The sequence below is a fragment of the Aplysia californica genome, unplaced genomic scaffold (genome assembly GCF_000002075.1).
Source record: "Aplysia californica isolate F4 #8 unplaced genomic scaffold, AplCal3.0 scaffold00527, whole genome shotgun sequence".
In the NCBI taxonomy this organism is placed as follows: Eukaryota; Metazoa; Mollusca; class Gastropoda; order Aplysiida; family Aplysiidae; genus Aplysia; species Aplysia californica.
In genome coordinates this window covers 67,720-82,298 of record NW_004797797.1, presented here as the reverse complement: position 1 = coordinate 82,298, position 14,579 = coordinate 67,720, and the positions used below count along the sequence as shown (strand labels likewise).

The window sequence follows — 14,579 nt, the reverse complement described above, 5'->3', positions numbered from 1 at the left end:
TTTTTCAGTGTGAAGCATCATTTCTCTCTATTTTTTTTCAATCTTGATTAGACACTTTGGCTTTCAATGAAAATGGCAATCTTCGTCTTTGCATAAAATATGACAATGTAGGTGGCCTAACAGGTATAATATTATGCTCTTCTTCTGCAAACAATAGATGTGGGTTCCATTCCTAAGTGGGAAACTCTATTTCAGTAAGTTGATTATTATCCATTTTTCATATCATATATAAAATATCATTAATAGATATCTAACATTATTGTGGACACTGTATTCCATTTACTCCACCCTACTGAATTCTCCTAGTCCTCCTAGTCGTGCCAAAGGGAGATAACAACATTTACAATGAAAAAGCTCAAATGAGTAAACAAAAAAACCTCCCTTTATCCATTGTTTTTTTTTTTGGGGGGGGGGGGGGGTTTTGTGTGTGTTTTTTTGGGTTTTTTTTTTTTTTTTTGCTTTTTGACCATAATGAAATGTCTATACTTTCTTATGAACACTATAACTATAATGACAATAAGTAGATATGAAATGTTTTATGGCACAACTGACACAATGAGGTCATGTAATCTGGATGAATACGTAATAGATCTATTACGTAAAATACAATAAATTTAAAAGCCAATCACAAAAAAGAACTTATCTAGTGACATAATTATATAATTTGCAAACAAAAGTTTGAGCACTAGATTTGATACTTTTGGCAATATCACAACATTGATAGAAAAACAGATTTAAAAATATAAAATAATATTAATCAATATCATAATGATACGTGTACCATAAATTTACACAATTCAGGTAATTTTGTTGCTAGGCTGTTTTGACTCATAATGTGTTAGTGATGGCCGATCTGGAGGATTCACAACGCTTGGGGGGAGGGGAAGAGAGAGAGAGAGACAGAGAGAGAGAGACAGAGACAGAGAGAGAGGGAGGGGGAGAGAGAGAGAAAGAAAGAGCGAGAGGATTTTACTGCACTCCCAACTGCATAAGGTCATAATAATTATGTTTGGGGTTTTATACTTGAAAAAACAGAATATCTTTCAAGAATGGAACCCCTAGACTAGTGCATTCATGAGTTGACTTCGGTTAAATTGACACCAAAATCAGAGCGGCTACCATTCCAAGCATAGTCATATTCCTTAAGAATATTCTTCTTTACTGCCTTCGAGTCCTCATTGACAAAGGCCCACCTTACACACACTTTATCCACACAGCCATTGGCATTAACAGACTCGTTGAGCTGTTTCCGAATACTGCGGAACATTCCGCTATACCAGGGCAAGCTGAACACACCTCTTGATTTGTCACCTATAACTTTTGAGGACTTGACGTACACCACTTTGATCCGTCTATTTCCGGGTGAATGTACCCCGACTTCAAACAGAGTGGCATGTCCAGGTAGTGTATCCAGTCTGGACTTGCAAAGTTTCAGCAGATCGGATCTCCAGAAATACTGAGAGCCACTTTGAGAGATCTGTCTCCACTGTCCTCTCAGTTTCCCTTGTGCTGGGATCACTGCCGGCTGCCACCGAGACCATGAGAGGTTCTTGTAGGCAAACTTTTGGGCAGAAACACATTCCCGCATGGGACGCAGAGCTGGAGTGGGTTTCTTCTGTGTCGCTCTCTTCTTTCTCTTGGCAACTGCTTCATGTCCGGTTGAGGTTTTCTGTATTATAAAGATGAAAAGAAAAGGACAGAGATGTTAGTCAATAGTTTTAGGGACTTTTTTTATTTTTTTAAAACAGTTTTAGTAAATAAGAGTTCCATGGCACTTGAAATACATGCTGAAGAGGTGTTACTAGAGAGTAACATACAAAGAAAAGGAGTGGAGACAAAAATGATAGAGTTTGACAAGAAAGGAGTAGCAAACTGTACCAGAGCATGTGCTAATTGCCCACAAGCAATATTTTTATCATTCTGAAACTGCGACAAAAACAGCAACAGCAACAACAACAAAAATAACAAAACAATGCATTGTGCACTTAATTTCAAATTCGTAACAAATTAAGACAGGCCTTTTTGTAGTCCTGAATGTAATTGAAAGAGTCTTGGCCCTTGCATGCAAAGATTTTTATGTTCAATTCTAACGAGGAGAAATCCATTTTATTTATCAACTATCCCCTCTCTCTGATGGCATACTCCACCCCACTCCACTAGAATCAATAACAACAGGCAAAGTGGAAGCATCCCGCCACCTAAATGACCTCAGTTGTGTCAAAGGTGAAAAGGTGCGGACGGTTGTAAAAAATTAACAACCAAACATATTAAGTGGCAACAGAACGCTCCTTTCATCTCGATGTACTGTTCATGTGAAAACAAAAATGACAAAGCAGAAACCCTCAAATCACTGCCGGCCAGATACTCTAAACTGCACTGCCTCAAATCAAAGTCATTTGCCAGACAATGTGTCAGTTTTCTGAACTAAAACAGCAAATCTGCCCCTGTGATTTACTATATAAGATCAATGAAAGTAGAGTATAACCATCAAGATTAGAGTCCCATTAATAAAGTAGTGCACTCTACACTTGATATTCTCCACAAATCCCATCCTCTGTTTCCTCATCCTTCGGTTCTGGCACCTTAATCTAAGTAGGGCTTAGTGGTGATGATAATGTAAATTACAAAGCAGTTTTGTAGGAAGCCACCGAGTAAAAACAAAACCACAGAGATTTGATAATAGTACTTACAGTTTGGATTATCTTCCTCTCTTTCTGGTTTAGAACTTTTGCAGCACATCCTCTCTTTGCCCTGGAAATCTGTTTCACATCTGATGGATTCTGGAGATGTTTCGTTGTCTCCTTAGATGCTTTTCCGGTCTTTGAACCTTTTGAAACTTTTATTTTTCCGGAAAGTTTCGTTTCGCTACCTCTCGTAGATGTAGACAGACTTTCACCAAATCCACTGTCATCTCCGTCAAGATCAGAAGCGTCCATGTCTGAAGCAATATCTGCAACATCTTTGTCGTTGTCGTCTTTTTTTCCATTTATCAGACTCTGAACAGAGTCATCATGGCGAAGTGTACCCAGAACATTTTCCAGATCAGCGCCAATGCTTGTTCCTTGCTTTGCACGCAACTCCGCTTCATAATTCTGTGGAGGAAGATGAGCATTGTCCCTGTATTCTAGCAACCAAGCACAAACTAATTCTTCGATGGCAACATTTTTTTGCATACTGAGACCTAAATTCTTAAATGGGCATTGTAGTTTTGAGGATATATTTTGTTACCGGACAACTAAGTAGAATCATTAATTTTTTTTCTTTGCTGCAGTACTATAAACCTTTTACAGAGCTAATTTGACTATAATTATGACTTCTTGACAAACTCAAATCTTCTGGAAATTGCAGCGACCAAGAAGTCAGGCATTTCGTCACTGCTATAAAATATAAAGACATTGACTTTAAAAGCAGAATAAAAAAGTGAGCATTACAAATTTACTTGAACTGTAACAATCAACAAAATTGACGCAGGTGACTGCAAAGTTATAATTTTCTAAGTTCAGCTGCACAAGAAAACTTACCAGAAACATTTCTGCTCCTTGCTCTCTGTAGCAGATCCCCATGATAACCTGGCAGATTGTGCCCATGTTGGCCAGTTTCAGATGTTGACCTCCGGAGTCTCTGGACAGTTTTTGGAAGAATGATGTCGAGTCTGGATCTTCCTGAACTTGAACCCCATATACCTTCACATCCTGGTGACACAAAAAAAACAAACAAAATATTTAGAGCAATTGAAAATGTCAGGTGCTCTCATCGACACAATTCAAATAATTTGGAGGCAGGCTGCTTTGATTCTGTCCGCCAGGGACAACTTGAGGTCTTCGTAGAAAGCCAGATAGATAAAATAAGACTTCACAAAATGGGAATCAAACATGTGGTTTTTTTTAGAGTAGCGGAGAAGAGCCTAATATATAACCATTACAACACATAATTATTATGTCGGTAAAATCAGTTAAACTTTAGCCTATACAAAGTATGAATGAAATAGAAGTTAAATAAAAAGTCTTCAAAATAATTGCATAAACTTGTATAAGAATCAGTTAATAGAGACGACTTTAAGCCTTCAGCTGTGAATCATACAGAAACCAAAATGGGAGCCTGAAGCGAGTGGAATTTTGACTAGTTTTTGTCTTAGTTCTATTTTAAAATTAACGTAGCAAAAAGAAAGTGAGGTGATATAGATTTTAAATTAATGTTATAATTACGTGATCTACAATATTAATTCTCTTTTCTTACAAACCTCCATTTCTTGATCGTTATGATTTCTTTTTCAGATCACATGCCCTTGTGTCAGTTAAAGTAACTAAACAAATTTATACTAAAAAAAAAGACATTTAATAATAATAAAACACAGTTTATAAAATATTTAACATACCTTTGAAATAAGCGTATTGAGTTCCTGGGTCCAGTCAATACCGTCTTTGTTCATGTCGTAGTCAGGACCGTGGGGGTAAGCGTCGCCAATAACAACCAACACTCGTCGACTTCCCGGGCTCCAGGACATTTCGCACGCACGACGAAGAGCGAGCTCGTAGCACTCTGGGATATCCCCACCTCCTGTGCCTTCTGTGTTAGCGACAAAAGTCACAACGTCTGTTGGGGAAAATTTATAACAAACATTTAAACTTTGGATGAGGTTAAGATTTATTTATATAATTCAATTTAAAAACTTGGATGAGGATAAGATTTATAATAGAAGTTCAAACTTTGCATGAAGATAACAATTAAACCATAAATTAATGAAGCATCGTGGCTCCCCTTCTCTCTCTCCTCTCTTTCTCTTTTATTTCTTTATAATTATATGTAGGCCAATGTGTTTTTATGCCCCCATCTACACAATTAAATAGGAGGAAGGCTTTCGACCTTGACGGTTAGGGTCAACCTGGGATACAAAATCCTAGGCCAAAGACTGATCGAGATACTAAATAGAAATTTTCTCCTCACTCAGGAATCGAACTTGGGTCTAACGCAGGCAACAGCGAAAGTGCTATATCTGCTGCACAAGCCCATCTTATATCTATAAAGGTCTTTACAAAATAGTAAAATATATTTTTTAAAATAAAAAAAATAAAACTTACCAACAACGTTCTCTGTCAGGTCCAATAGGCGAATGTCGTAAAAATGCTCAGCATCACAGTAGTCCCCATGGGCGATGATGCCCACTCTAAAGCCGGGTATATCGGCTTGAAGGCGCTGCACAATGTCGTTGATACGACCCTTAACCTCATCGAGCACTTGCGACATGGAGCCAGTGGTATCAAATGAGAAAACCACTTCCATCGGGCCGCCAGGGGGCATAGCCATTTTTGCGTTGATTTTTATTACAGCGGGATCTGAGGAAAATAAAAAGTGTTGTGTTTATTTTTTCAGAACATCAAATTTAACATACACTAATCTACTATACTTCGGATCGTTATTGTTTTAGTAACAGTTTTACGGTCCCTGCAACACAGGTCATACAAGTGCCAAAAGATCTAAGGAGTTATATATATAACTTATATATATATATAATTTAAGAGAGTAGGCCTACAAAAACACAACAAACTATCATTGGAGGAGAGGTTGATAAAGATGATGAATGCTTGATCATAGCTACCACAGTATCCATTAACCACTCTCTACTTGTTCATTTTAATTGTGTGTGTGTGTGTGTGTGTGTGTGTGTGTGTGTGTGTGTGTGTGTGTGTGTGTGTGTGTGTGTGTGTGTGTGTGTGTGTGTGTGTGTGTGTGTGTGTGTGTGTGTGTGTGTGTGTGTGTGTGTGTGTGTGTGTGAAAAATATATAGAATCAAGATTTTTCTAGATCTAGATTTAGATCTAGAAATCTAGGCCTAAATTTAAGATGTCTTGAAAAAAATCATTTCATATAAAGACCTCCCTAGTAGATCTATATAGATCTAGCTAGATTCTAGATTAATGCTTTAGAGAACAATTAAACCATTCTCCCAGGCAGGCACAATCGACTTCTCTTTCACTGTGCGTGTCTACTAGACCTCTAGCTAGTCTAGATCTAGATCTAAGCAGAAACTTAGTTCAATTCAGTAGACCAAGAAGAATCTAGGCTGGAGCTTTCGCTTACTTAATTAGAGCTTATTAGGAGTAGCACTGTTCACTGTGTAATTTAAATCTACTAATCTAAGTCTAAGCCACTGATCTAATGATTTATAATTATTACGACTGAACTCACTGTAAAATCTAAAATTAAAAGAAACAAGTCGCAGGTCTCTCAGATTATGATGGAGACTATGATCAGACAGACTCTGTGATGGATCCTGAAGAGGGGGGAGAGCATGGACGTGTTCTGACTGCAGTGACCCGGCCCAACACAGTGGACAAGTAGGCTAAGACAAGTAAGAAATCTAGATTCCTAGATCAAGAATGTAATCGCACACAACCCTAACTATAATCTAATGATAAATTTTAATTATAAGCAATACTTACAGATATTATTCTTGAAAAACCCAAGTCGACAACTTTGTGGTTCAGTTAAAAGCTGAGTTATTTTCTTGCAATCATTTGTCTTCGCTGTTTGTTGACACTGTTCGGGTTTTCATCAAATTTTATACACTGATCGGAAGCTTCGCGGAAATGAGAACATCAACCAAAACATGCTTCGCGGATACCCTACCTATTTTTAGTATCCTTATTTCCTCATTGTAAGGAGTCTGCTGACAAGCGTTGCATGTTGTGGTGGTGTTATCCAAAAGATGATTACAAAATTCTTTCTTTGTCTGCTTGCTGTTGGGGGTCGAAGGGAGTCGTAGAAAATTAATTGTGTAAACAGATGGACTAATTTGAAGATGGCAGTAGGTGATCCCGAAAGCTACTTTTGTTTTCAGAGCGAGAATGCTTCGCGGAAACAAAACCCCAAAACGAAAGATTAACATACTTCGCGGAAAAACATTCTTATCAATAATTAAAATAGGCCTAGGGGTTAACATTATTATTATTAAACTATTATCAAAGGGCAGTAGTACAAAGCTTAAAAACAATTTAAGGTTGACTGATTTCAAGATGGGCATGAGGGTATAACAATCATACAATACCTTATGCATATTATTATGTAGATCTAGTAGTAGACACTGATCCGATCTACTTTCACTTTTACTTTCAAAACAGGTAATTATTGTAGACCTACCGCCTTAACACACATGATATACCGAGTTAAAATTTATTCTTAAAATTAAAACATTAGAATCATTACAACAACTACCTCATTATTGCGCTCAACCTTTAGCTTTTTTTCCGCTGCAGCAATCGATCGACAATTTAATAATATTATATAGTTTTATAATATTATAATTGTGCCTAGATTTATAGCCCAATTATAGGCTATTTAATCTATAAACAGAGTTCAAATTCAAATGATTATCTCTAAACTCCTTTACCTGCAACAGTTAATTTGAGGGAGACTGATTTAAGTTTTCGTGGCAAAATGAATGCCATCTTAATAGGTAGGCCTACCGTTGTCTTCTTAGTTGAAGATGATTTGTGCTCTACAATAGCTGACTTTTTCTTTTTAACCTCTATCTCTGTAGGGGCCTGCTGAAAATGCGCCGCAGTTTATGCATTTGTGGTGTAGGCCTTAATACCAGAGACGTAGCCATGTAAACATTACTTTGGTCTCTGCTTCGACATTTGTCACTCAAGCGAAATGACTGTGTAAATCATTGACAACTAACATTATCGTGAATTACTGCTCTTGAGCCTGGCAGGTCACAAAATAATTCTACAAAAACTGTTACAGCACTTCCTTTTATGCGATTATGGAACGCTGACTATCTATCTATCTATCTATCTATCTATCTATCTATCTATCTATCTATCTATCTATCGATCTATTTATTTTGAGTGTTTTACAACGGGCGCAACTGCCTAAGTTACATGAGCGCGCGGGACACATTAAATATAATATAATAATGTTATCTATCTGCCTAATCTTTTTGTTTCTGGAAAATGAGATATTACACCATTTGTATTATTTACTTGCTTTTCTATTTGACATAGTATTACGTTTGTCAACTAAGCTGAACTACTATGTCGAACCCTGACAAAACGCCTTTTCTTATTCACAGCAGTTTTTAGAAATCAACGATTTTCGGTTTTGTAATAATAACGAAAATATTTTGCGCAGTAGGCTACATGAACGGTTGATCTCACACCCTGAAGAGAATGCAACTCCTTACCCTCAACAAATAATACTAGGTGGTCCTAAATTGATTACACTAGGCTTCGGCCGCCACTCGAGCTAAATTCAAAATTGCCTACCTATGATTAATGTGTCTCGCACGCCCATACGACCTTATACAGTTGAGAGCACCGCACCCCCCCCCCCTTTTCCCCCTCCCCAACCAAATTTTTTAAAAAAAGAAAGAAAAAGAAGAAAAAAAGTCATTATGATTAAACAGGTAGTCCTTGTGAACAGAGTCACCATAATACCATGTCCACAGTCTTCACGTCTCAGTGAACTCTGTACCCCCGTCATCCCCATCTTTCTGTATGCTTGTGATTTATGGACCTTGGCGTCAGAGCTCGAGAAGAATAAGATCCAGGCAGCTGAAATGAGCTGCTTCAGACGATTCTGTGGCATCTCATACACTGACCACGTCACAAATAAGGAAGTGCGCAGTAGAGTGAAATAACACAAGAGCCATCATTTCGACTTGTTTTTTACTGTGAAGGGAAGAAAACTGAAATGGCATGGGCATGTAATAATACTGTGCAGGGGAGGAGAAGGAGAGGAAGGCAAAGGAAGAAGTGGACCCACAACATTGCGGAGTGGACTGGGGAATCCTTCGCCCAAACATAGGCGCTTGCAAAAAACAAACAAACCCAAAACAAAACCCCCCAAAAAAGTGAAAAGTGGGGGCACCTGACATTCATCGCCCCTGCGATCCTCGTGAATGATGACAATGACAATGACAATGTTTATTCATCTCACAGGGAGAAATTTGTCTTGGTCGTTAACAATGGCAGCAGTAGACATTACAAGGGTTAAGTGCGCTCACGCACACTCACAACAAGACAGGACATTAGAGGTCTAGTAAATACATGTCTCACGTGCTGGGACAACCCGCTCCGTAAAACATCTCTCTCTCTCTCTCTCTCTCTCTCTCTCTCTCTCTCTCTCTCTGTCTCTCTCTCTGTCTCTCTCTCTCTCTGTCTCTCTGTCTCTCTGTGTCTCTCTCTCTCTCTCTCTCTCTCTCTCTCTCTCTCTCTCTCTCTCTCTCTCTCTCTCTCTCTCTCTCTCTCTCTCTCTCTCTCTCTCTCTGTTTCATTTTTTGCTCTGTGTGTTCAGCAACCTCACTGCAGTTGGTATGAATGAATTTCTATATCTGTCCGTTTTTGCTTTTTTGGAAATGTATCGTTAACTGCTGTTCGATAGTTAAAATTCCGATGTCAGTGGCTTTAAGGGATCAGTGACTATGACAGTCGAACGTCTGTCCAATACAATCGCCTGTTCAAACCTATTTTTAGAATCCTTGATATATGGTCTCCCGTCTTAACACTAATTAATTATTAAGAGGCACATCTGAACATGTCCTAAACAACTGTCTCAATTGCTGAATAGAATAAGAGTTATAAACAGGTAGTCCTATTGGACAGTGTCATCAGAATGGACAAAACGCAAACTGGCGGGAACATTTTTGTGTGTGTGTTCGGGAGGAGGGGTGGTGGTGAATAAGTTAGTTTGAACAGCTGTTTGTATTATATTAGACAGATGATTGCTTGCACCGCTTACGAAAAACAAAAATATTTAAAAAATTTAAAAAATTGGCATAGCAACTGAGGTAGATCTACCCATACAGCCAAAAACCAATTAAATTAAAATTAAAAAATACATTAATAATTTTTTTAATGGCGTTCTACAAATATTCCAAGCTAAAAGCAAACTTTGCAGAAGAAGAGCATAAGCGATTCTCCAAACATCCGATACAAAGAAATAACAATCATTGCAAAACGAGATTTAAACAAAAATAAAGGGTTGCTTGGAGGGGTGGGGTAGGGGGGGGGGGAGGAGGGGTAGGGAGTCGGGGAAGATTTTCATTCTTCAAGTACCCGGTATGTACACACGTATTAGCAAGTAGATCTATAGCAAACTGGATGTTTAAAGAAGGAAAAAAATTTTTTTTTAAAATGAGAGCGGCGGGTGGAGTGTGTGTTTGGTTTGTTTATTTGTTTGTTTGTTGTTTTGTTTTGTTTTGTTGTCTTTTTTTATTTGGGGGGGGGGGGGGGTTGTTTTTAAAATACTATGCAGGTAGGCCTACATGCAGAGAGACGCAAAATGCCTCTAAAAATAGGGGGGGGGGGTCAAACACATTTTTTTTAAAAAGGGAATGCATATCCATATATACCCCCCCCCCTTTCCTACCCTCCCCCCCCCCCCACACTCCGTAAAAATATCCCCCACCCCCACCCCCTAAAAAAATTATTAAGATTTAAAAAAAAAAATGAAATAAAGAAAGAAAAGAAATTGTCAACGCTCAAAGTGTGTGCCACGGTCACAAAGTGAGGACAGAAATGTGTCACGACGCGGTCGCCATTACAATTGTAAAAAAACGTCCAAAAATATTGTCGGTTTGCTAGATATTTTTTTTGTCGAGCGGCCGATTTCAATACGATGCATTACAAAACTATTCAATGTTGGACCAGGTCATAAACTCCCCAAAGGTCTTATGGTTACACAATTTGTGTCAATAATCCCCAATACAAGAACGATAATGTTACACAATGCACAATATTTACAATAGGATCAGGTCATGGAGTTCTTGTCAGACCGGCCCAGTTTATCAAGGGTAAGAAGAAAGGACGTATGCACTTATCATGTGTTCTAAGTGCGGGGGTTCTCGTGGCCTAGAGGTTAAGGTGTTCGCCTCTAATTCAAAGGTCCCGCGTTCAAATCTGGGTAGCGACCAAAACGTTTTCTTCTCTAATATTGTCTCCTTTCACCCCCTTTTCAGCTTTCTAGTAATTTTCTGTCGTCTGCTTTCGTCTCCACTTTCTGCCCCCACCCCCTCACCTCCACCCTGGAAAATTAAAACAATTCCTACCAACTGAAAAATGTTTAATGCGTCTCGAGCGCTCACATGACCTAATGCAGTTGCAAGCACCATAAAACACTTACCAAAAAAGTGCATCATCGCTACACCAGAGGTCCCGGTTTGACTGCACTAGCTTTACTTAGTTTTAGTAGAGATTTTACGGCGCTCGCAACAGCACAAAGTCATATGAGCGCCAGAAGATTGGAAGTGTTACAAGAGAGTAACAAACATTCAAAAGAAGAAGGGGAGATAAGGACGACAGATTCTGGATAGAAAAGAAGGAGCAAGCCACACCAGAGCTCCCGCCAACCACCCATTTTCTTTTTGTGCGCTTCTGTACAGCGATATTTAATTTTAGTTGGTATCGGTTCGTTATAGGGCTATTAATTGCTCAATTAAATGAGGCTTAGTCGTGACTTTTGGAGCTTGTGAATATAAGGACACTAAAGAAAACGACCACCCATTTTCTTTTTGTGCGCTTCTGTACAGCGATATTTAATTTTAGTTGGTATCGGTTCGTTATAGGGCTATTAATTGCTCAATTAAATGAGGCTTAGTCGTGACTTTTGGAGCTTGTGAATATAAGGAAACTAAAGCAATGATAGTACATAACAAGATGGGCCACTTCTCTCTTTGAGCCAATTAAAAAAGTGTCCTCAAAATTTGGTGGCGCCCTCTTCACAAAAGCGCACTCTTTGCGAACAGAGTTACCCTACTTGAGTTGTTAAAAATCAAAGTGAAACTATCAAGTGTTGGGATAAATTTCGGAAGAACGCTTTTTAAAAATGATTACGCTGACAAAAAACCTCTTCCGGAGGAAAAGGAGATGGTTTTCTTCGTTTAATTTGACTTTAGAATGAAGGGCGAGAGGTCATTAAAATAAAAAATAAAAACCTAAGACTCCGCACTGAACGTACCCGAACCGCTGATGAACAGCAGTCGATCTGCGCACGCAAGGAGGTGCTATTTCTATTCTTCTTCTGGAAAAACGAAAGAGAGCTTCAAAACAGACTGCAGCGCCATTTGAAGCAAAGAGCGGACTTCCTGCGGACACTTTTTAGGCTGAGTGGCCCATCTTGTCTTGTACTATCTTTGACTAAAGAAAACGAAACTTTTAGGCCAATAAGGCAATCTTTATCGATTTTTTGTTTGTTTTCGTTTTGTTGTTTGGCTTTGGGCTTTAATTTTGTGCTAAAACCCTTCACATTTTTACGTCCATTAGAATGTATTATATTTCAATATGGATTTTCTTGAAAAAAGTGGATCAAAGGATGAAAACTCCTCGAAAATTTGCAGTTCCAAGGACTTTTAAGCCTTGGGTGTCAGTAAACTTTGGCAGCCATTTGCTCGCTAATTTTATCCCTGACTATCCAGGTAACCCTAACCTCCTTCAATCGCAAACATCTCGTCTTTTTATTAAAGATAAATGTTGATTATTTCTTCCTACAAAGACAAGACAAACGAACACGCTTTAAGTGGATGTCAATAATTTTATAAAAAATAACATTTCCGAAAAATTGACGAGCGCGTAATTCTACAACATCGTGACACGTGATATACACCGAGCCCCTCACCGATACACCACGCACAGTAGCTGGTTTGGCTGATCTTGAGTTGTTGTTTTTTGGGGGATTTTTTGGTTTGTTTTAGTAGTGGTTTTACGACGCTCGCAACTGCATAAGGCCATAAGAGCGCCAAGGTGTGGATTTCAACAGAGAAGTCTTAAGAGGAAATCAGATTTACTCTGCTCACCTCTCTGGCTTCAACAGCACAAAGTCTGCTTCGGCTATCACAAGGCACACCGGAAGTAACGGGCCACAAGAGTGTGACAAACATACAAAAGAAGTAGAGGAAAATGACGATAGTAAGGATTAGGAAAGAAAAAGCAGCAGTTCCCTGTTGTAGTTCAGGCACCGTTATGGGCATGGCATTGTTGGATCAGCCCGTTTACAATTCTACTGTGCATCAGAACGAGAGATGTCCCCCCTTTGGTAATGGTCTAAAGACATTTCAGTCAGTGGCGCCGTCCTGGGGGGGGGGGGGGGTACACTTGAGTTCAGGGGCTCCCTGGGTGCACATTTCTCAACTTCAGAATCACATAATTCTATCTGCGCCACGCCTAGTTTTGAGAAATTTCATGTCAAAGATTTTGAGTTTCACATCATGTCTAGCTTTTCCTAATGCGATTATTTAAATATCATGATAACGACTCCGAATAATCTTATGATTGTTATAGAGCATATAAAACAATAATAAATTATGGTTTCTGACCTCAAGGTATTAGTAGCTCAAAATGGCCAAAAATGTCAGATAGAACTTTGTAATTCTGAGGTGCACTTTGGTCAAAGATTGAACACTGCAAAATGGTTCACTCAACCAGAAAAATGTCTGCGGAAGTCCGTGTATTGCTTCAGATGGCGCCACGGTCTCTGTTTTGAAACTTTCTTTCGTTTCTCCAGAGGAAGAATAGGAATAGCACGACTTGTATATTCACTTTTACTGCTTTTCACACAAGGAGGATAACTCTATTCACAAAGCTGGCGCTTTTTCGAAGAGGCTACGACCAGATTTTGAGGGCACTTTTAAATTGGCTCAAAGAGAGGAGTTAACTATGTAGTATCTACGATCTCTGCTTCTGTACACTGGTATTATGCTGGTATCGATGAGTTATAGTAGATACAACTAAACTTAACGTAAGTGAACAGAAGCGCTCAAGATGAAAGCAAAGCGCTCAAACCATTATTATCGAGAGCAGCTAATGTTGATTTCTTTAATCCGATCTGCGCTTTAACGAGTACATACGGACCTGCTCTGACAGCCACTTGCTCCACATAGTGACCTATCCCATGGACCACTTTTCATTCTTACCCGAGGGTCTCGTCATCTAGAGGTTAAAGTATTCGCATCTCATTCAATAGGTCCGGGGTTCGAATCCGGATAATGACGGAAAATTTTCTTCTCTAAAATGTCCTGTGTTGACTTCCTTTCCAGCTCTGAAACAATGATCTGTCGTCTGCTTTCGTCTCCACTTTCTGCCCCTACACCCTCATCTCCTTTACCCCCCTCCTCTGGGCTCCTGACTCTTTCTGCGGTGTTTCTACTACTGCTTGACTCTTTCTAACTGCTGTCTTTTAACCTCACCCCTGATCTTATCGTAGGTAAGATCTAACACCTAGCCTTCTCGGAAAAGGGCGAAACATCTCGGAGGTCCCGTGTGCACGCTAAAGATCTCTTGGTGGTCCAAAAACCGATAAGAGTAGGCATCGCCCGCCCCCCGGGCAAAATTCAAATTTTCCTACCAACTGTTTTTAATGTGTCCCGAGTCCCGAGGGCTCATATGACCTCAATACATGTATGCTGTTGCGAGCGCCGTAAAACAATTACAATTACATTTACACCAGGTGACCCCTACCTTCTTCTATCGCAAACATCTTGACTTCTATTCAAAATTGATGGGTTCATTTTTCTATTAAACTAAGTACATGTGAACAGGCTTTAAGATAGTGTACCAATAACTCTATATGTCCTTCCCCCTTGCC

The 14,579-nt window shown here is 39.1% G+C and overlaps 1 protein-coding gene across 1 annotated transcript; it reads right to left on the bottom strand.

Moving 5' to 3' along the window:
- Window positions 1-465: 465 nt before the first annotated feature.
- On the bottom strand, window positions 466-6,630 carry LOC101845642. The gene is made up of 6 exons (XM_005106340.3): window positions 6,440-6,630; window positions 5,079-5,333; window positions 4,376-4,593; window positions 3,522-3,692; window positions 2,691-3,092; window positions 466-1,669 (listed from the first exon to the last, which is right to left on the bottom strand). The coding sequence occupies exons 2-6, from the start codon at window positions 5,302-5,304 to the stop codon at window positions 1,073-1,075; spliced, it is 1,614 nt and encodes a 537-aa protein (XP_005106397.1). The 5' UTR covers window positions 5,305-5,333; window positions 6,440-6,630; the 3' UTR covers window positions 466-1,072.
- Between the last annotated feature and the right edge of the window lie 7,949 nt (window positions 6,631-14,579).